The sequence below is a fragment of the Vidua chalybeata genome, chromosome 16 (assembly GCF_026979565.1).
Source record: "Vidua chalybeata isolate OUT-0048 chromosome 16, bVidCha1 merged haplotype, whole genome shotgun sequence".
NCBI classification, from domain to species: Eukaryota; Metazoa; Chordata; class Aves; order Passeriformes; family Viduidae; genus Vidua; species Vidua chalybeata.
The window spans coordinates 10,820,142-10,843,901 of record NC_071545.1 but is presented as its reverse complement, the minus strand read 5'-3'; the positions used below and the strand labels follow the sequence as shown (position 1 = coordinate 10,843,901).

Here is a 23,760-nt window from a genome sequence, read left to right as displayed (position 1 = left end):
AAGAAAGAGCTGAACAGGTCAGATGCCTGTGCACACGTTGCAGTTAATGCTATTCTCATTAAATCTGTAATTTTTTTTCAGCAGTGCGAAATGACAGTCACCCAAACATAGACATGAAAGGGTTGCTGATAGCCATAAAAGAAGGGCGAATTGACTAAATCCACGAGTGAGAGCTGTTTCATTGTCTCTTTTTGCCTTGCAGGAAGAATGCAAGCAAATCCTGGCCCGGCAGAAATCCAGCTCCCAGTCGGATTCTCACGACGACGAGATTTCCCCTCCGCCCCCCAACCCGGTGGTGAAGGCGCGGCGCAGGAGGGGGGGGGTCAGTGCAGAGGTGTACACTGAGGAAGATGCTGTTTCCTACGTCAGAAAGGTAAACTGGCACCATCTCTCTGCCTCTGAGATCTACAAGACAATTGAGTGATTCATGTTTTGTCCCTAATTTGGGCTCCTGGGCCAGTCCTCGTGCTGGCATGAGCAGGGCCTGACCATCTTCACACTCAAGGTCTTTTTTTGTCTCCTTGACTGAAGACTTTCCCCATCAATGGGATTTCAGCATCACTGTTCCTTCTTTTTTGAGATGTGCTGCTCATCTAACAGGGTCAGTAATTCTCAGCCATTTTCTTGATAATCACTGGCTTCAGCATCTTCTGAGTTTGATCAGAACCTCTCATGATCAGAAGACAGCTTTTCTATTGCTACATTTCCTGTGGTTTTTTTTTTTTTTTGTTTTTTTTTTTTTTTTTTTTTTTTTTTTGTTTCCAAAAGTCAGATCAGCCTCAAGTTTTCTTTACTCTAGGTTTCCTAGACTGCTCAGGCACATGTTTCCCATGTTGTCTAGGTAGCACTTAACCCACTGAATTTTGGAAGTCTCTTGACCATACTTGGGTGATGTTGTGTGACCACTGTCTTTGAAGAAATGCCAATCCCAAATTAGATAATTTCTTCACTAGGAGCTTTATTTTGAGCTTCCCTCTTTTTAACTGCCTTTTTCCACAAAAATATCTAGCTATCTTTGATATCTCTTAATAACTCGGCATTTTTTTGACACTGGCTAAATCTTTCAAAGATTATTGGATGAGAGACATTACAATAGCATATGTCATGTTTGTTTAGGGAGCCTGGCTGAAAATGTATTTCATAAAGTTGACAGATGCTACTAATGTGCTTTTGTGCATGCCTGGAGTAGCTTTAACTCAAAGAGCTTTTTCTTTATGGGAATGCATTTTGTCAGTCACTGTTTTTTGGCAGAATGCTTTTTGCCTTTGCAGTCAGATGCACTTTTGTCATCTGCTTATGATACAAGTTCACTGGCTGCTCTGGGGATTTCTGTCCCAAGAAAAAAAGAATTAGGAGAACCATTTATCCTAAAAACAAGTGTGTAAGAGTATTCTTGTGGCACTTAAATAATGTTTGCAAGTGTGTGGTAAATTTTAACAGCACTGTGGTCAAGCCATTAATGAATGCCCTGCACTGTTAAAAAACTTGTGTGATACTTCAGAAGCCACTTTAAAACACTTTTCCTTCTGTCCATTTTGCAATATCCCCTAAAAAACTAAAAAAGATCCCATTTGTACCTGCTTATTATGGGTTCCATCTGACTCTTCTGAAAATCAAAGGAAACATCCCTTCCCACCCCCCTGAGTAATTCTTTTATGTTTATAATGGAACCTGAAGTAAACTTTGTTTTCTTCATTTCTCAACAGTGATGTCAGTGAGCCCTGACAGTAGTATGAGTAGGCAAGAACCAGAAGCAGCAATACAGATAATATTCTGTGTGTTCTGTGACTATCCCTGTTGTGATTTTAATTTCCTAGGAACTGACTGATCTTAAATAACAGTAATTTAGGGGATAGTTTCTTGTACAACTACAGATGCTGGAAGGAATACAGAACTAGCACTGGGAGGATTTGTGTCAGTGCTTTGTCTTCTGCCATAAGCAAACAAATCCCATGGTGAAACCCATGGATATGTGTTTGTGACAGATTTCTAGAACACAGAAATAAAAGGTGGCACTGAAAGGACAAATTATGGAACAAATTTAAAAGAGTAAAAAGCAAGGCAAAGGTTGTGTTAGACTATTGCAAACAGATGGAATTTTAGATAGTAGTCAGGAAGAACTGCTGGCTTGAATTCAGGTGTTGGATAGAAGCACATCTGGGTTATAAGCCAGTTTGAAGGATCCCTTGAAGGGGTGAGCTATAGCATGAGTAGTGCTAGAGGCAGTGAAATGAGTTATGTCCCAGGAGAGAAAATCAAAAGAGATTTAGCTCTGTGATTTGAGCAAGCACATGGCATGGCTTCATTCCGGGGAAGATCTCTGTGGAGGGTTAGTTCATCCTTGAACTAGAGAAAGCAATATTTGTCAACACATCTGACAACACAGTTAACAACTAACAGAACAGGAATCTTGCTCTAAAGAGGGTTATCAGCTTGAAGAGGACATTCAGTGATTATTTGGAAGAGTGATGTAAGAAATGTCCAAGTGATTCTTACCAGCAGTTGACTTTGGTCAGATGCCTGGTCACACCTAGAGAATCTCTCCTCTGTTTTCTGTGTCCCTGCCCCAACAAACCCACAAAACCCTGTGGCTTTCACTGCTGCAAATTTACACTGAGAAAGGCTAGTCAGTGCTATTTCATAATCAGACAGAAAGGCTGGAGTTGAGTGTCTTACTGATCTGATTATTTACCCTTTGGCTCATCAGCAGTAAGCTGAGCTGGTGTATTCTTAATAGAGCAAGGGTTCAGGCCTGCAATTCAATCCAGTGTTCCTCTAATAGGGTAAAAACCAAGAAAAAGATGCTGGCTGAATTTAACACTGAGAAATGTAAGCTTTTAGATCAATTAGATCAGGTTTCACTCTGATACAAGCATGCAGTACATGTATACTTCTCTAGACTTAATTTGGGTAATCTGATGGCTGCAGCAGTCAATACAAGAGAGGTCTGAAGCCAGTTTAACTTTAGATATTCACAGTGCAGCATTTTCCTGTGAAATAAATCTTGATAATTCTTTGTGGGAACTGGTTCTACATCACTTTTACCCTTTGAGACATCCTTCTTTTGGTTGGATGGGTAGTTCCTGCCTTTCTAGGAAGAGGGAAGGGAAGTACTTGCACATCAACACAGGTAGTAACTCGAAACAGACAGATACACTACTTCTATCATAAGAAAATGTGAGAGCTAAATGCCCCTCATCAGACCTTTACTGTGCAGTAATTGAGACTGACAAATAGATTTTAATTTTCAGATTGCAGTAAGGTTTATTTAATACTTAAAACTTCTGCTATGCTTGATTCTGTCCTGTTATAATTAAACTATTATGGAAAATCACATTATCAAACACAATGGATATCTTTGACAGTCATAGTCTTGTTACAAATTACTTGTGTCTCTCCTAATCTTGGAGTCTCTGACTGGTAGAAGAAGATAATTGGTAAATAGAGAGATACATTATCTTCTGATATCTTACCTAAATGGTTACCAAAATGGAAAGCTTAGCTTTCCAAAGTGGAAATACACCTGAATTTCAACTTTTATTTTAAGCAAATTCATGCACAACAGGACTTTTGACATCTCTCTAGTTAACAAATAAAGACCTCTTCAATCTCAAATGGAAATTCTGCTTGTTTGCCATGAAGCCAAGGCACAGGATTTTGACTCAAGTGGGCCTATCAGGAGCTTGGTTCCTTATACCACAGGCAATACTGAAAAATATGAAGTAATCATACATTTTCACCTTTTTCCTAAAGAAATGTTGCTATTTTCACAGTTTTAAAAGTAGGCTGCTTCTGATATGGGTTGGAGGGAAGAGGAACATAAAATACATTTTCCTCAGTCCAAGATATTTGAAAGGAGACTACACAGCTGCCAGTACCTCCTAATTACAGTATTTCATGGATATCCTTCTCCCCAGTCATCCCTGATTTTATATTTCCTGAGTGTCATTTTGAGAACAAAACTTCTTATCCTCACATTATCAAAACTGTAATTTATTACTTTCTTAGTGACTTTATATTATAGCCTAATCCTGTCTCAGTGCCTGCAATCAAATTACATCCATTTTCTTGAATAGTGGAATTTTTCTGTAGATTTCATGATTTGTGAGGAAATACAACGAGTCTTGTAATTACCTTTCATTCTTTTCTCTACAGGTTATTCCAAAGGACTATAAAACTATGACTGCTCTGGCCAAGGCCATCTCCAAGAACGTGCTCTTTGCTCATCTTGATGACAATGAACGAAGGTATGAGGGGCTTTATGATTCAAGGGAACTCATAGCTTGGTGTGAGGACAAGAAATTAGATTAAATTTCATCTCAGGGTCCAGAACAGCTCTCACGGATGCACTTGAGTCACACTAGATGCACCCTCAAACATGCTCATGGTATTATGACAGAGGGTAAAATCTCAGGGTAAAAAAGGACAAGAACAGGTTAGAGTGTATTCAGGCATATTTAATATTTTCAGAACAGATGGGCTTGATAAACTTTATTCTAGATTACTTGATTAGCTAAAGCAATCTCAGAAGCATTTGTCATTACTTCTGAAACTCAGGCAAGACAGGTCAAGTGCTGAATGAGTGGGAAAGAAAAAGCATAATGTCTGTAAAGAGATAAAAGGGAATGACAGGTAAATTGTTTTGCTCTTGGAAAAACTGGAGCAAACAAATTATGTATAAGCACCTGAAGGAGACCAAGGAGTTCAGTAACAGCCAGTGTGACTTTTAAAGACATTAAAATGTCTTTCCAGAACTGATAGCAAGCTGTACACCTGGGGAGGCACAAAGGAGGCCAAATAGCTCAACTTCCAGTAATGTTTTTGACATTAATGTTTATGATGTTTCATAAAGAAAAACCAGGGAAGTGTGTCTTCAGTGAAACCGTGTGGAGTCTGTGCAACACTGATGGAATTATACCAAATAGCAGGTATTCCAGTGGAAAGGTATATTGAAGGGGTTGTTCTGCTTTTCACCATTATTGTCATTAGTAGCCTCAGTGGGACAGGCTATGAGTGTTGAATTTTTAGCTGACATGAAGATGGGAAGGGCTGCTAAAACACTGGGAGACAAGGGCAGCATTCAGAATTAGGCTGACAGGTTGAAGGCATGTTCTGGTAAAAGCAGGATGGATTGACACTGAGCCAAGTGCACAGAAGTATTCCTTAGGCAGGAAAAAACACCTTTATGGCTATAACACAGTTTTGCAGTTTTGGTAGCTCCTTGAAAAGCTATGGAGGACTTACTGTGGCTCATGGTCTGAATAATAGTCACTAATGTCAAGCTTTTTTTTGAAAATACTAATGTTTTTCTGGGGTAACTGAACAGAACATGCAAGATGTCCCAGTTTTGGAGAGATTTCAGCTGGAACACAGTGTCCAGTTTGGGCACTGCACTTCAAGGAAAAATGGAGGAAATTTCTGGAGCAGTGGTGGGAATGATCACAGACCTAGATAACATCACTTCTGAGGGAAGAATGGGATTACTTGGCCTGCAGAATAAAAGTTGGGACAGAGGGATACAATAATAGCTTATAACTGCATGTGAATAATGCTATATGAGTGATAAACTGCTCTGTGGGCCAGAGGGTAAAGAAAAACAATTTTAACGTGCAGTGGGAGAGAGTCAAGTGAGATCCAAGAAGAGGTCTCTGCTTGCTTGGGTAGGTTGTGGAGTCTCCACCACTTGAGGCCATGAGGACAGATTAGGCTGTGGTCTGCCAGGAATGACAAGATCAGCCCTGCCTTGCAGCAGATGAGGCTCAGTCAGGTCAGGAACTCCTCACCAACTCCACTTTTCCGTGCTTCCATGGTTAGAAAAGACAAAAACTTTCTCTACACTGGTGGTTTTAGTTCTGGCAGAACATCAGCAGCACAGTCCCTCACTGGGGCTACTCAAATGCCTGCAGTCAAAGCACGTTCCAAGAGTGCAAATTTTGCTCCCTCTTGCAGATGTTTACACAGTTTAATTACTTTGCAATCTTAATGATGTCATATTAACATGCAGATTTCTGGAGTAATTAGAAGAGGATGAAGTTTGCACATTTCTTCTAGCTTTTTCACCCACAGAGGAGAATTCTTGTACAGAACTGCTGTAAATCCTGATTATGCTGTCAGCATGCTGATGTGACAGGCACTGAAAGGATAGATTTTAGGGCTGGAAAAAAGGACATTTCAGTAAGTTGTTATCAAAAGAGGGTGAGAGACAAAATCTGAAGGACAAGTGCTTTGTCTTACACTGTGCTGATTGCACATCATGATCATGGTCTCTCCTATCTGTTCCCTGTGTCCCATTTTCCTCTGTCCTGTCATGGATATGTGGTAGGCATGAAGAGACCTGCACAGGCTCCCATGTGCGTGCTGCAGGTGCATTGTGGACTCTGCTTTTGCAAACTATGGCTTGGCCAGGTGTGTTCTGCCTCTGCTGTCAAAAGATTCAGAAGCTCCTGGGTTGTGCACTGGAGCATGGTCAGGTACAGACCATTTCCCTGCTCAGGGATGTGTCCAGAGGCCTCGTTTGAGCCTCATGATGAGCACAGCAGGCTATAGCTGACATCAGGAAAAAGAAAAGGAGCTCACAGAAGGATGCATATTCTGCTCTGCAGACAAGGTTGAAATGAAGGAATAAATTGACATCATGCTCTTACCCTTGTCTGGTTGCATTTGTCAAGTGTGGAGAAGTCAGCAAGTCAGAGCATACCATTGCCATCACTTCCAGTCTGCATCTTCTTAATGTAAATATGTAGTTCAGTGAAGTAAGTGGTGAATTACTTCATTTAGGCTCTTGGAATGGTGGAAAGCTGGTTAAGGTTATTTTGTTTTCTGTGCTGCAGTGGTGGTGTTTATTGGCTCATGCTTGTTTTCCTCAGTGCTTTCTACACTGAAGATATTATCATTGTTTTATCTAATTTAATGTTTGACCAAAATGTAGGAGGTGTTCAGGTGGGGGAAGGATTGACTAGCAATTTCTCATTTACAATGGATGACTCTTACATTTTTTCTTTCTTCAAAAAGATATTTCTGTTAGCTTGCTCTGACTTGTGTTGCACTTGCTGCTGGGCAACTGTGAAACTTAAACCCTTATTTATAAAGGCACAGTGTAGCATATTATCTCTGTGTCAGATATTCCATATGAAGGGTTGGTTGCATGAGAAATCATGCTGAAGTTAAGGTAAACAAGTATCTTTTTGCACTGGTGTTGGAAATACTTTTCTTCAAGTCATATTTTAGAGCACATCTTTCCCTGTGCCATGCTTCAAACGGGGCTGCCATCTATGTCCTACACACACAGAGTCTCTGGTGTAAAATTATACTGAAAAGTGCAATGAAAGGGAAATGTAACTGCAACAGTACCAAAAGCAGCAGAGCTAGTTATCAGCAGCTTTTGCCAAGATGTTTGAGTTGCTAACATTGCAGAGAACAGTGCAGCTCTGCAAACTGACGTGGCAGTCCACTGTTTTCTCATGGGACTTGGTTAAACTCTGCAGTAAGGTCCTGGATCTCTCAAAGCCAGTGGCAAAATGCCCACTCTGAAGTAGGAATGTGGTTTTAGCTGCGAGGAGCTGCTGTTCTTATTTGAATAACCGGGAATGTGTGGTTTGTCTCGAGGGGAATTTCCTTGCTGATCGTATCCCTTCTGGTTCTAAGGCGATCTCATCATTCAGACCCGCTCTGAAGATGATTTAGGGTTTGCACCAACTTCCCCCCTTCTTTTGGCCAGTGCTGCCTGGGAGTTTTGCCTGTGGGTGAGGCTGGTGAGGCCAGTGCTGTGCCACTGCCCTGCTGCTCTGCCTCTGCAGCCACTGAAGGATTTCATTCTATGCACAGATAGAATTGCACCCATAACTTGGCAGCGCTCTATTTCCTCTCCCACTCCTGGATATCCAGTACATTAACATCCTCCAAGGCCTCCTAGTTGTGAAATGGTGTATAAAGTCAAAATTGGTGACAAGGGGCCAGTCTGATTGACCTTTTTCTGACCTCTTCTGATTAGTCTCTTCTAACCCAGCAGTGTAGCTATGAAGATTTTTCATGGTTCATCACGTAATGCTGGAATACAAGCACACCCACTTGGCTCTTTCCTGATATTGAATCAAGAAGGAAGCAAGGGGAAGAAATTATTCATTTTTCTACTGTGGATAAAAATAAAAAGTAACTTTTCATCATGTCATTGGCAGGATGTTGTGTCTCTACTGGACAGGGGCAGCCACTGAGAGGGGGGCAGTGGGGAAGTTCAGAGGTGAGCTGCTGTGGGAATGGAGGTTGGACCCAAAGTTGATGATTGCCAAGGAGGAGGAGGAAATATAACTGAAATAACCAGTAGGGGAGAGAGCAGGGCTGAGAGCAGCAGGAGTATCACTTCCAGGATGTCACCAGTGCCAGTCTGCTCTGCTGAGCCACATCTGTCAGTCCCTGTGCAGAAGCTTGGTGGCCTCCTGACCACATAAAGAAGTGGAAAGGTTAAATGTTCACCATATCTGTGTGCAAATGCTATGTCAAACTCGTTCATCAAGGAGTAAAGATTAACGTTTAGCTAATGCAATCTTTGGAAGCATTTGTTACTAATGTACAGGCAGCTGTAAAGCTTAAAACAGCTTTCAGAATATTTTTGTGTATTTTGTTACTCATGTTATTAATAAATTGGTTCCTTTGAACAGTATAATGGTGTGAAGCAGCTTTGAAAGCAAGAGGCACAAAATGGTATTTTACTAAAATGTTGAGCTCTTATAAAGACACAAAAAAGTACCAAGAAATGAACTTGAAGACTCTGTATTTATTTCAGCAGTATACAGTGTTGTATTTACTCTTGTGTGTTCCCTGCATGGCAAAGGTGGGAGGATAAAGAGCATTTTTTAATCCCTGTGCTTGTTGGGACCAAGACGTACAGATGAATGTTGGCACTTTGCAGACCAGGTTCCTCAGCCTACTTACCATTCTTTGGTTATTCTTTCCTCTCCCCAGTTGCTCCATGTCTTGCTTGTTTCTTTAAATTTTTCACAGCAATGGGATATTTTTGAGTCCTATTTAGGATGTGATCACTATAATCAGTGGCTTCTTTCCTGAAAAAGTGCTACTTTGGCCATGAATCTTCACCATGTATTTATGCTGTTGGTCACCTCTCCCCTAATATTCTTAGCTGTTTTGTCTTTACTTTCAGTGTATCGATTTTCTCAGACTATTTCTTCAATTTGTAATCATTTTACAGCCTAAAGTTTTTTTGAAGTGCTTGCAGCTCCTTTGCAGCAAGGTATTCTTTTCAAATTCAGAAAACACCCTTTTCATCTGGGTCACTAATGACTTGGGGTTTCCTTCCGTACAGGCATAATTTATCATGAGAAAAGTGGCCTTCCATAGCTAACAAGTGAATTTTAGTTGTTCTCCTGTTGATCTCATATTGAAATCTTCTTGAAACCTCTGGTGATTAGTGAATTTCAAGGACATTATTATTGCCATCAGCTTTATTCACTTCTGCATAATACCATGTTTTATTAAAGCACTGGCTGCAGGCCAGCTGGAAAGCCTCATACATGTGGAAGAAACCTAAGACAGCACCATTCAGGAGCAAGATATTTTAGAAACAGGATGCCACAGCTATGACATATTCCTTACACATCCTGTGTTTGCCTTGCATTTGTAACTTAAGTCTTTTGTCAAAAAACAAACACAGATTTAGCTTCTGCCTGTGCTTTGTATATGCCTACAGTGTGCAGAACAGTGCAAGAAAAATTCCACCTTAGGTAGAAAACTCAGGGTATGGTTTCACCATTGATTTAAGCTGAATTCTGAGCCGGTACCAAAGGATGAAGTAACAGTGAGTGCCAGACCTTGGTTGCAAGTTCCTGTTGCTCTCCTGGCCAGGTGAGCCAGAGCAGCTCTCTGAAAACCCTCCCCTGCAGGGTTATTTTCAGTCAGAGCAGGTCCTTCCTTTCACCCTGTGCCTGGCCACCAGAATGCTTTGGCAAGGGGAAGGATGGAGTGGGCAGGGCAGGATCTCCCCTTATGGCAGCAGCAGGGGCCCAAATCAAACTAAGTGCTGGCAAAACTGCACCTTAATTTCCATACTAGTCACTGGACAAAGCTAAGGATGGAAATAGATGTGTGGATACCTCTTAAATAAGCCTTGCCAAGAATGCCCAAGATCTTGAGCTAAACCACTGGGAAGATGAGAGGTGAAAAGAAAGAATAAGAGATGAGATAGAGATTGCACAGCGAGGCATGGCACTGGGGCCCAAAGGGCTTTGTTGATCCATGCCGTGGCTTCCTTGAGCTACATTAGGATTTTTTTTAGTGACCAGAGTTGGATGGGATCCTTCACCCTCCTTTTTGGGGGTAGCAGAAGAGAGAGGAGATGCAGCATGATCCCAGTGTTGTGCAGATGCATCCCATGAGGGTTTGTAAAGGTGTGAATGCCCACCTGTGCTGGATCTTGCCAGCAGACAGTGGTGGCCGGGGGACAGAGGAGGTGTGACTATGCAAGAAATATTATGCAGGTGTAACAGGTCTGGTACTGAAGAAACTGGAGCAAATCTCCTCACTGTGTGGGAGATTTTTTTCCTGATCATCAGTGGTACTGGATGATTAGCCTGTCCTGTGAATTCTAGTTGTAAACAACCAAAAAGAGGAAACTCAGATTTAACAAGGCACACTAAACAAAGCTTTTCTTCCTTGGGTAACACCAAGCTATTTTCCAGGTAAACTGCCTTGCAGTCCAGCTTTTCTTTGTGCCTTTTGTGCCTTGTTTATAGCCTTGATTCCTCATGGTGTTTAAAAGTGTGTTGTTTAATTGTGAGTTGTTCCATTGGCTGGCTGTGGATGTCAAAGGAACTATTCATGTATTTAAATGGAAGCACACTCAGTCTTGCTGAATTGGAGCTTGCCAATGAGGAATACTACTTAAGCTAGAAAAAATTACAGATTTTGGAGACAAGAATCATCTGGCAGCAGAGATGGAAATGAAACCAGGTAGAGTTGCCCAGCCATTTGGAAAATAAACGATCCAATTCTCCATTGAAGGATTAGCTGTGAATTTAGCACTGACTTTATTTTCCAGTACATCCATCTCATTTGTCCAAGAATTATTGTCTTTAATTACCACTGTGGTGCCTGCAGGCAGCAGTCTTTAAATTAGTTATGCAAAGTTGTGCTCTCAGCAGTCACCCAGAGATTGTATCTGCTTTGGTATCAAACCCCTTACAGCAGCCTGACAGCGTCAGCAGACTGTACTTTTTGTGATGTCAGGATTTGGCCTGGTAGGTAAGCTACTCTCTTAAACAAAACTAAAAGCACACACATTTGGTATTTATGGATATTTTTATCTCAAGAAACAAATACTGTCAGTTCGTAGCTTTTTAGGGGTTGTGATTCACCCTCAGTGTTTTGTTAGACAGTTTATATTCTTCATCACAAATACTGGCGGCGCCATGCCTAATGGGGGTTATTTTTAATTCTGCATAAAGCACTGGTTTACATATGGGCAGTATGTCACCCATTCTGAAAAACAGAGTTAAAGCAGAGAAGTTATTTACATAAATCCTTTTTAGATCTAGAAAAAATAGCCTGAGGCAAATAGTATTCATGCATGATCGTGAAACAATCTTGAGTCTAAACTTATCTCTCTATATATAAAACAGAAAAACTATGCCTACTGCTGAATTTAACAGGCCTTGTAAAATTTTCTACCACTGCAGTATACACGACTGTGCCTTTGTGTGCTTCTTTACACAACAATTAGCTGGCAGTGGCTCTGCAAATACATTACTCAGTGCTAAGGCTTTCCAGAATTAAACACAAAGGTTAAATAAAAGAGCATCCACTCTTCTCAGCAAGTCCTTGTCTTCTGCATCAGAGCAGCTGGAAGCAGTAATTTGTCCTTGTGCAGGGACAAACAAGGGTTTATTTCAACTAAAGCTCTTTTAAATGCTGCTTCCTTTCTTTCCCCCCTCCCAGAAGGGTTGTAGGTAACCTGTCACCAGTTACTCCTGCTCTCATGAGTCTTCATGAGGTGACTGATTCTGCAACCTTGCACAGCTGTGAGAGCCTGGTGCCTTCAAGTGGGATGTGACTGGTACTGGAGGATCAACTCTGTGATTCAGTTGCTTTGTTATGCATTTAGAGGAGGATGTTCAAAGAGCTTAAAGGAACTGGATATTCCCACTGATTGATATGTAGTGGGAAGTGAATGTTTAACTCCTCTAAGGTTCTCTTGAAAATCCCCACCTTACATTCTGAATGGTTAGACCTGTGCACTTCCATGATGAGGTGACATCTGCTTAGTAACACTGTGTTTGGAAAGGCAGGAACTGCCCTTCAAACAACAAAAAATCCTCTAATACTACAAGATTTAGTAGTGGGATTTTTCTTCTGTATAGAAGGAGAGAATTCAACTCAACAACCAGATGAAATTTCTCTGTCATTCCAGTGCACTTAATGGGAATACCAAGTGTAAGTTTTTTGACTGTTAGGCTGCTAACTCTCTTTTAATGAAAAAAAAACCCTGACAAACCCAAACAATGATTTAGTTCTTGTTTTACAAGTTCCTTACTAAAGACTTTGACCTGAAGTACATTGCATCTTGTGAGGTAACAGCTGGTCTATCATTGTCTTCGGAAAAAAGTAACAGTTGCTAAGATTTCGAGAAACAAAGATGGTCTTTGAATCAACTGGAACAGCTGTAAGAGACTGACACACCATGCACTGTCAGCTGCTAAATTCAGATATTCAGACTGCCTGAAACAGGATACTTTAACCCTTGGGCACCACCAGATTCCTTTTCTCTCTTTTTTTCTTTTTTTAAAAAAAGCAGGAAAAGAAATTGTGTTTTCAATCTGCCTTTTGCTTTCAGAAATTAAAAACCAAAACAAAACAAAATCCGCCAAACTATCACTTTCTTTGTAGGGAAGTTGTCTTTTTTGTATTTATTTGAGCTCTGATTTATAAATCATCCAAAGACATGCTTGTTGACAGCTGAAATTTACATCAGAAAAGTATAACGTGCTTCTCTGTGTGGTGCATTAAAATGAAAATATAATAGTGCATACCCAAAAAACAGCATCAGATGCTATTTTAAGGCACTCAGCATCTTCCCACTTTTGTATGTGGAGACTGTATTTAGTTAATTGAAGCAGAATGAAGGTGAATTTATCATGTCTGGGAGGGAAAGGTAAGTGATAGCAACAACCTCTTTAAAAGATGCATGTTAGATCCATGTGAGATCCAAAAGCTGGTGGCTGAAGCTGGGCACATTCAGACTGGAAAAGTTTGGTTTCTCTTTTTAGAGCAATCAGGGAACTGATCCATAATTTAAATTAGCTTGGGATGTGGCAGATTTTTCCATTGCTTGAAACCTTCAGATCAAACTTGGCTCTCTGCTCTTGCTGGTCCTCGCAGTACGTTCTCAAGTGCTCCAGAATATTGTGAGGGTTTTTTGGGTTTTCTTTTCAAAGATGGCAAAATGTGATGACATGAAAATTTATTTCACTTAAAGAAGAGTCAGCAGCCATCTCTTGCTAACAAAACACTTGTATGACTTGTATCCTGAAAGCCAAGCTCTTACAACTTGGAGCCCAGCTGATTTTTGGATGTCTGAAGCAGGCACACACTGGGACTCTTGCTAGGCTATTGTTTCAGCTCAGTTACAAAGGATGGGGTTTTATTTAGGAGCCTCTGTAGCTGGTGTTAGATGGTGTCAGGGAAGCTGAGCATGGCCTGGCTCCTCTTGTTGCAGATGGAGAGGGTGAAGCACCCAGTAGAGGTACCCAGAGCTCCACTGGTGAGGAGCTCTGCTGCCCAGCCCAGGAGTCCAGTGCTCAGCACTGAACACTCTGTTTTCTTACCCAAACAGCCATACTGGCTCAAGCCATTTTCGTCAGTATTTCCCAGTTTGGCTTCTTCCAAAAACTCTTCCTGATCACATCTAACCTATTTCCATGTGTCCTGCACTCCTAAGTCCTGATCCTGCACCATCTGAATAACTAAAAGATTGGCAATTATCATCACTGCTTGCAGGATCAAGCTTAGGTTATTCTGTTTATGGATATAACCAAGTGAAAAAAGTAGATTTGCACCATGACCCCAGAGGATTTGAAATTTTGAAACTTTGCTCATGTGAGTGAATGTCCTAGAATAAAGGCTGAGACATGAATTGAATCATTTTCCAGATGTGATAATTGAGGTAAGCAGAATAAACTGCTCAGTCTAGAGCTTTAATTCTAATCAATAGGAAAACACTTGATAGTCTGTTACATATTTACAGTTACTACAAGATCCACATAAAGGCTAGAGCTCCTGACGTCCCTCTCTGAATTTGCAATGAAAGGCCAAGTCTGCTGTCATTAAGCCAAATTCCAGCTCTGTTTTCCACATCTCTGTATTTTTCATGTCTGACAGTCTGAGATCTATTTGTAGTGAAAGTCAGGGAGAAACAAGAGAAACAAAACAGATTTACATATATTCTGAATTCAATTTCTTCTCATACTATTAATTGTTGAAAATATTTTTAAGGAGACTTTGCTGCTACCTTTGGATTGCTTGCTTTTCTTTTCCCTAACAGAGGCACATCATTATTGTATGAGTGAATGGGAATTACTTTTCAGTATCCAGAAATAGACTTTGGCCTTTTGACATCCTAATAATTCCCAGAACAGCCAACTGAACCTTCACCATGATAGACTGGATTTGCTATATTAAAATATTGTAGCAGTGCCCTGGTTTCAAGTCCTGACAGTTTAATCACTGCAGTTGACCCATGTTCCTCATGCAGCTGCTTTCTGCAATGTGGTTACAACATCCATGCAGATTCTCCTTTGCTTTTAGAAACCTGGTTTAAAATAGTGAACTTGTTTCGTCCAAGTTTACCTACTGTTCTTTAATGCTATGAAATGTGTCATATTTCTTCTCTTATTTATTAAATCCTGTGCTTTGACTAGAACTTATTTCCAAGAATATTAAATTATTGTTCTATTATTAGAGCAGAAGGTTTGATTCCTTGACAGGTTGACAAGAGCTCTGGAACACTTTGCAGGAGCAGCCCTTCCTAATCAAAACTGTCCTCAGCAGCACCAGTCAGTTTACCCTGGTACCAAAATATAGTTGAAATGAAGCTGCTCAGTTGCTCCAGCAGCGTGTTGTGGAATTTGGGACTTAGTGCTGTCTTTTTCACAGTCACCCCTCCCTCTACACTGAAGTCACATCCAGAGCAGCAGCTACCAACACTCTGCAGTGCCTGATGCCTTGCACACAAATCCTGATTGAGCTGCTCAGACATTCCAACATCTCTCAGGTTTCTTGGCCATCACATACCACATTGATATAGGCTCATGGGCATGTGTCTCCTGCCATTTGCTAGTAATTAAGTAGATTGCATTTAGACTACAAAGACAATAAACCTACTAATTTAGTGCACCTTGGAATCTTCCTTGTACTGCAGGGTTATTTTTTCTCAGCCTTCTGAGTGCTTTAATTTACTGTGCTCTTTGGCTCCTTGGCTTCTTTCCTCTTCTGGTTTAGGATTTTAACCAAGCACTCAAGATCACTTTAACATGCTCAGTTTGGCTCTTTTTAATTACCTGAGCTATGTGCCATTATGTCAGAAGATTTCGAATTCTTTTGCAGCAATTTGCTGTGAAAAAAGCTACCTTACAAATACAGTTATTTTGTCTGTGAACTATGTGCTTTTAGAATAGTTTAATTTTCAAAGGTTGCTTTTATGGAAAACAAGGTGAAATTAAGTGGGGACAATGGATATTCTGCAAACTAATAGGTAGTTCCTTTCTTCCTTCCAAGACTTAGTGTTAGAAATCAGATTAGAGAACCAGAGATACAGGGAAAAAAAAAAGAAAATCCAGAGTGATGTTGTATCCAGACTCCAGAAGCATGTTCTGAAAGCCCACAGGTGAGCTGATGAATAATTGATGTGAAGGTTACAAAGAACTAATTTCTGGTAGGTTTCTCCACATTTCTTGTTTATCAGTTTTATTTGTTTGGTTGCTTTGTCCCAGTGCCGTAGTGACACCCTCTGGCAATGGCAGGATAGTTTCATTGCCATTAGGGAGCTCTTCAGCAGCAATCAGCGAGCAGCCTCATGGGACAGGCATTGCTGTGCCCTGTCCTTCCTTCCCTCAGAGCTGGTTTGGCTCAAGATTAAAATTCACACAAGTAAACTTAAAGTTAGCATTGAACATGATGGGTAATTGATACAAAATTCAAGTACCATGTAATAAATAGCGTTGGACATTTTTTTTTTCTGGTGAGTTGGACCTTTCTTCTGGTGAGAAGCTTGAAAAGTTTCCCTTTGTACTTAAATTAATTTGTTTACATCAACTCTAAAGCACACTCTCCTCTTCTGGAGCACAGGCTCTGAGCAAAGCCTTACCAATGCTCTGGCTGTGGTGTGGCTCTCACCAGAGCTGAGAAGACTCACTGATCCCTTCTACTGGGAAATAACACACATTTTTAAAGATGGAAAGGCTGATGGGAGCTGTCTACCAACTGTTAATTTTTTATATTGCATTGGCAATGCTTTTATTTGTGCTGTCTTAAATGATGGGTCACAAAATGCAAACTTCCTGCAGTTGACATTTTTTCCAGGCAGTAAAAAGAAAAACCAGTGAGCTTTTGAGGCATTTGGAGCAGCAAAGTGGGGCAGATGAGGCTTGGAGAAAGTCATTAAGGTACCTAGGTTCTATTAAAATCAAGATGTTGGAAAATACTTAATGCTTTTTGTCATATCTAGGTCTGTGTCTCGTTTTGATAAGCAACCTTGTGCATGCCTGTGGAGCAAGCTGGTAATACAGAATTATGAGTTGGGGCAAAGCAACTGCCTGGCTGTGCCAGGTCCCTCCCTGGGCCTCTCAGCAACCTGAACTAGCCCAGATACAGAAGTTTGTGCTGCTGGGCTCCAGCAAATTTAAGGAGTTATTAGGGAGGCTTCCATGGATAAATGAGTGGAGGTTCTGAGATGAGAACCTTTGATTGCTCTGTCCCACAGGGACTTGTATTGACCTGCTTGGAATGAGCCCTCTCCAGTCCCATGGCAGCATCTGAGCTGTCCTGGACGGATTCTGGGGACTCTGGGTTGGCACACAGGGGCTTCTCAGCATCGGGATGAAATGTGAAGGTCTGTCTCAGCTTCTGAGAGCAGCCGTGGTTGTCTCTGCCACCTGGGGTCACTGTGATCAAGGTTATTAAAAACGAGAGGTATGAAGTAACAAAGAAAATAGAAGCAGTAAAAAACATGCTTCCCAACCCTAACCCCTGGAGGCTAAAATTGAGATTACCACAAGTATACAAATTAGTTGAAATTTTTATTGTGTGTGAGAAAATGATGCCCTATACTTCAGCATGTAAACAACTCTACTTTAGCAGGTCAGGGAATTGTATAAAGCAAGACATGGACTATCACAAGAAAAGTGTTGCCTCTTGTACACTTTTCTTATTGCATTTTTATCTCTTCTGCCTGTTGGCTCCTACAGTGTGTTACAACTGACTTTGGAGGTCCTTGTAGCTGTGTAGTTTTGTGGCTGAGAAACATTCTGTGGTCTTGATGCTGATCTGGTTTAATCCTGAAACTGCTTCAAAATCTCGGTGCCTGTTCCTGTTATTTACACATGTGAGATTATAGGGGAGTCTAATAAATATTTTAAATCTGTACGTATCTTACAGAATTTCTCAAGTGTGCTATTAGTGAAACCTTTGTCTCAGCTAACCCCCCATGATATATTATGTCCCAGCAGTACTTCTTAAAAGCATTTTGCCCGAATTTTCAAGCTGGCTAGGCTTAAAGTTGTCAAATTATGTATTTATGTTAAAACTCCCCTAAATGCTGTGGGGATGTAAATCTTTCTGTGGAGGTGCTGCCTTGTGAGAGAGGAAAGGCTGTTTGTGCACTGGCAAAAGAAGAAACCCCAGATGATGCAAATTCAACTTCCAAGGCCATTTCTTGTCAGAGCAGCACTGCAGTGTGGGAGCTGCTCAAAGCTGGGCATCCCTGCAGCTCTCTGAGCTGTCTCTAACACAGCTGCAAAATTGCTGCCTAGTGCTCTGAAAGCCTAAGCTAAAGCAGTAAGACATAGAAACCCTTTTTACACTCTCTTCTGTTCACAGATCCTTTTATAAAGGCCTGTAGGTACCCAGAGAACAGAATTCTACTGCTGTACCTGCAGTGGGTGGCCACCACTGGAGCTGAAGGAGTTAATGCACATCTGTGGAGTGCACCTTTTAGCTAAACATTGCTGGAACTTCTAGACAATGGGGTTGTTCAAGACATTGCATGGAATTCAGTCAGTTCTTTAGCAGGAAAAATCGGTAAATCAGTTTTTTTAACCTTTTTTTGTCCTTACTAAATGACAAGTGTATCATAGAATCAAAGAATGGTTTAGGTTGGAAGGGACCTTCAATATAATTTTGTTCCACCCCCCCTGCCATGGGCAGGGACACCTTCCTCTATCCCAGCCTGCTCCAAGCTCCACCCAACTTGGCCTTGGACACTTCCAGGGATGGGGCAGCCACAGCTTCTCTGGGCAACCTGTGCCAGGGCCTCAAAACCCTCATAGAAAAGAATTCCTGTATAATTTCCTTATAATGTGTGTAATTTTCTTAATGCTTTTGTTGACATATCTGTGCATTTGATTAGATAAGAAGTACTTCAGTTACAGGTATAGTTGAAGGAGAGCAGGGTGGAAAAAGAGTAGTAGTGTTCATAGTAGTGCTCCTTCACAGCTCTTTGCAAGTGGAAAACATCCATTCCCTGCAATACTGGAGGACTGTATAGTCAAACTGCCTTACTCCTGTGCCTTTTCAAATGAACTTTGCATCACTGGCACCACCTCTAAATAAAACTGCTTAGCATCTTTTGTAGTTACATGATATTCAAAGCATCTCTCAGTACCACATTTTAGTGCTATTATAATCAGTGTTCTTTGGAGTAATTAATTATGTATCCCATCACGAGGTCAGAATCAGAACATTATGTTTTCATCTCTTATAGTGAGATAGCTCCTCATACAGGCTATCGTGCTGCTGCACACATAATTAGTGCTATATGAAGAATATAAATTAACATGTTAGTTTCGATGGGAATGTTGATGAGGTTGGAAAGGCGTCATTAATACGCTCCATAATGCAAAATAATACTTCTGATTTTAGCTTCCTTTGCTTTTCCTTTCAACTGGTTAAGCTAAAAATACTGCACAGCTGCTTTCCCTTTACACATGTGGAAATGTGTGGAATGTGAAGTAAGGAAGAGAATTGCAAGCCTTTGGGTGAGAAAACATGAGGTTCAGCGCTGAGGCACCAGGCTGTGCCTCGACAGGGAGCCAAAGGAGGGCTTGGGGCTGCCACTGTGGCTGCAGGATGGATGGGCTGCTCCTCCTGGACAGCATCACTGTGGGACCCACAGCAGGGTGGGCTCTGTCCTGGCTGGTTGGGGTCTGGATAAATTCTGACTCCCCATGCAGATGCCACTGCACTTCCTTCTCTAAGGCCCCAGTGGCTTTAGGCACTGTAGAACTCGAGCAGTCCCTCAGATGCACGTGGTCAGCCCACAGTTAACGGGTCAGACAGCAGATTCAGGCAGAGGCAGAAGATCCTTATGGATGCAAATCAATACTTATCAATCACATCTCGCTGTGTCAGCTCTCAGGGCAAAGGAGAATCCAGCTGTAGGATCTGATCTGCAGCTTGATAGAAACTCTATGCACCAGAGAAGTAGAAAGGATGAATGGCAGCGAAAAGCAAACCATGGAAAGCTTTGTGAAGTATATTTATTTTAATATTAGTTGGCTCTTAAAAGGTGCTCTTTGCCTGTTTTGCTCTGGGCTTTTTATTAAGAAGGATAAGCAGCTATTATCTATGTTGAACACTTTTTGGATGTCCTTTGCTATTGTGGCTGATGAATACAATTACAAAGCGAGTATCTGATCCCAAAAGTTGATCTCTGCAAACAAATTTTTATAAACTGGAGGAGCTCTGTGGACGTCAGTGGGAGCTGCTACAGGAAGGAGGATTAATCAATATTAAATTGGTGGCCAAAGTAAAGGAGCTGTTGACAGGGAGCAAAACAACAGAAAATATTGGTAGGAGAGAACTAAATTGTGCTATTAGATGGCTCTTTTGTGGAACTAAATCAGAAGATTGCTAATTAGTTTTTACAAATTCTGAGAGTTGTTTAAACTTGGCTGCCTTTCATTGTTACTAGAAGTTTCACATAAAGTCAAGTAGATTTCTAATGTGATTGAATTAATGTTTTCCCATTAGTGGAGTCTTCTTTTTCCTTTCCTTATTTTTATTGATTTAAAATGCAGGAGTATAATATTGCATCAATGCAACCTTGCATGGATTGCAAGCATCTAACTTTAAACCCAGAAATTTTCCTAATGGTTATTTTTGAGAATTTCCATCTTTCCTTTTAGTTTTCTTTGGTGTTTTTTAGTTCTTTGCTCCCAGATTCATCTTCTTGGTAGTGACCCAGCTTTCCAGTCACAGAGGCATGAAAAATCAGCATAATTAAAAATCATATATTAAAGCAAATTTTATAACAGTTTCCTTTTCTGAAATGCAAATGACAGATAAGAGAAGACTCACCCATGCTTGCTCTGTGTGTTGCTTGAAAAAAATCCATCTACTGCACTTGGAGACGTGGTGCTGGTAGGATATTGCAGTTACTTTTATTGAAAACTCAGGGTTTAACTCAGACAACGCTCTTAGTTCCTGACTCACAATGCTGATTATAATTTCTGGTCAACTTTTATTCTCTTTCTATCTCTATTCCCATGGAATTCACAGTGATGCCACTCTGCCTTTCTCTCTTAAATCCATTGGGTTTACATTCTGGTAATTTTCCACTTTTCTTCTCCTCCCGGCCCTCGGCGCATTGCCTCACAGCTCTCTTCCACTTTGCAATTTCTGATTTATTTCTGGCATATGTTCAATTTCAGAAAAAAAAAATCTAGCCCATGAGTCTTGAAAGGAAATATAAATTCCATTTTTATCAACATTCGTCAATTAAAATCCAATACTGCAAAGCCTGTTTATAAATAACTTGACTATTCCAAATTTATGTTGATAATACCTCACACCATTCATGCCATATATATAACACTTTCATATGGCAGATGAGGAGAGGTGTTTCTGTGAGACTATATAAATTTACAAGTACAGAAATAAAATCCATTGACTACACCCCAGTGTCACACTTGCTGTGTGTACATTCACACTCACACACTTGTGCATCTAAGTTGCTTTGAAAGATGAACTTGTATGTGATTATCTGGTGAGATATAAAACTGAAGCCTGAAATCTGATCTCTTGAGTTTTGGTTAAGGGCCAAATTCTGGAAAAATGGTTTGAGTTCTGATTCAGGCAAAATCCCCTGAATATGTTTTTCTGGCAATATTTTTGAGAACAGCTGATCTTTTCACATTTTTTCCATTTGGGTTAGAAATCTTAAGAGAGTAACCAAGATGCCACTGAAATACTGATGTTTGCTGCTCACTGGAAGGAAAGTGCAGCCCATATACATGGAGCCATCATTCTGGCATTTTTCTCTGGTGTGTTTCAAAGCTCTAGATGATAGATAATGACATTAAGGAGAGTGAGTTGAAGTTAATTGCAAAGCATTGCTTATTAGGTTTGAAAGAGATATAATCACAGGGCATTCTAATTCCTTAAGACACTGATTAATATAACAGCTACAGAGAAAAAACTGGCAGGGAATACGTTTCCAGGGAGTTTGCAGGATTGCTGGTTTATGCATTTTCTTTTACAGCCTACACAGTTGGAGATAATTCAGAATCTTACTGTTTAAGAGTAAGCCAAGTATCTAAAATCTTGTGACCATATTTAGGGATGGATGAAATGTTTTTGTTAAAATAGCTCACACTCCCTCACACATGCCCGTATTTCTGTCCGGCCTTCAGGCCGGTGAAAGGAAGAAACAGGAGACCTCAGAGATTTCCTTTGCCTTTCTTGTGATCCATCAGCTGGGTGTTAATGATCTCACACTGCTTATTCCAGTACCCAAACATCTGCCTTCCCTCTGGGCTTGGTTGAATCACCCGGTGCCTTTACCAGTTGCTGTGTTCATCTGCAGCTCTGTTTTGGTTTAATCATCCCATTAGATGAAGCTGAAGAAACACTTTGTGGCAAGTGGCACTGGTTTGTTCTGCATTTCATCCAGCAGGATGCTGGGCTGTGCCACGTTGGGTGTGCCACCTGGCAAGGGTGGAAGACTAGGGGGAAAATTCAGAAGTTATGGGGACGATAGCATTATTTGGGGATGACATGTTTTTTTCCTGCTGTCCCACTGGTACTGATCTTTTCCCATCATCCCCTGCCTACCCAGCCTGTTTGTCTGGATAAAGGCTGTCTGTATCTCTGGTGGGAACGTGCAAAATATGGAAAGTACTAGAGCAGTGTAAAAATAACATTTATTAGCGGAGAGATTAAAGGCTGAAGAAGGATGTTTGGGGGAACAGCAAGAAAGGCAGTCTCAAGCTACATCTTTAACAATGAAATTCTTGCAGCAGACTCAGACAATCTGTTCCCAGAATGTACCAGGACACAGAGCATTACCCATGGCTGCGCCAAGAGCCTGAGCTCCGCACAGCTCCTGAGAGTCCCTAATTCTGTTCAGCACGTGCACTGAGATCGATCCTCCGGCTCTAACTGGAATTAGAGGATGCCTGAAAAACTCCAAAAGAAGGGAGATTTAGACAGGCTGTACAGGAGGTGGTTTCTGAAAGCCACCAGTGGCAGAATTGGGAGATTGTTTTTGGAGAACGAGATGTCTCATTCCTGACCCCGTCACCTTCCGTGCGAGCCAGGGGGAGAGCGCTGGTGCCAATCCAATAGGCATGCTCAGCAGATGGCCAAGGCTCTGGTTTATATCCAGTGATACTAAAGGTTGTTTATAAAGGCAAGACGTTATTGTTTTGAGTGTTTGGCACTGCCTCTCATCTTTTAAAAAGTCGAGAGGAACAAGTCTGATGAGGTTCCCAGCTATTTTGTCTCGGTTACAAGAATAGGCTGTCAGGAATCAGTGTGTTTTCTCTGACAGTGATCCTGCACTTGTTTTACTCTTCATTGTCCTGCTAGGAAACATATTTTTTCTTGTCCTTGGAAATACAGTCTGAAAGGATTCTCTTGAGTCACCGAGTTCAGCCATCTGATAACTGTATAAAAACCCAGTTGTATGATCCCTCATATAACCTAAATGAAGCTGTTTCTGTTTTCTCCTGTTTATTGGGCTACAGTTGTTGGAAAGCTGCTGCACATTACTTCTCCCATGGCAAGAGAGCATTTCACTGCCTGCCTGAATGTTTATGTGTTGATTTTTCATGGCCTCATTGTCCATCAGTTAAAGTAACTCCTTTTCAACTCTGTTGTTCAGCCTAACGCTTGCCTTTCATCCCTATGTACTTATAAATTAAAATTATATCTGTTCTTTCCTTATTTTACTGCAGTAAATGTTTGGTTCTCTTTTCTTTTTTTAATAAAAGATAGACTCTTCATTACCCTTATCACATCAGAATACCTTTTTCTGCATCTTTTTTGAATCAAGTGCATCTTGTTTCTCTGTTTCTTTTGCATGCGTTTGATGAGAATTATGCCCAGTATTGAAGTGAGATCATTTACTACAGAAGTGCTTTTTACAATGGCATTAACCCTTCCTTGCTCATTTGAAAGTGGCCCAGTTTGTACTGATGTAGGGTGGGTTTGCCTTCTTCCCAGTCACGGGTAAAAAGGGTGGCTTGCAGTTACCCAGTGGTT

At 41.0% G+C, this 23,760-nt stretch overlaps 1 protein-coding gene across 2 annotated transcripts in view; it reads left to right on the top strand.

The window, feature by feature from the left end:
• Positions 1-23,760, top strand: part of PRKAR1B (protein kinase cAMP-dependent type I regulatory subunit beta) — a 92,833-nt gene that overhangs the window by 11,641 nt on the left and 57,432 nt on the right. For both annotated transcript variants that reach the window (XM_053957833.1, XM_053957832.1), the window contains exons 3-4: positions 203-373; positions 4,156-4,247. In XM_053957833.1, coding sequence (XP_053813808.1) covers positions 203-373; positions 4,156-4,247 — 263 coding nt within the window. The remainder of the gene's footprint in view (positions 1-202; positions 374-4,155; positions 4,248-23,760) is intronic.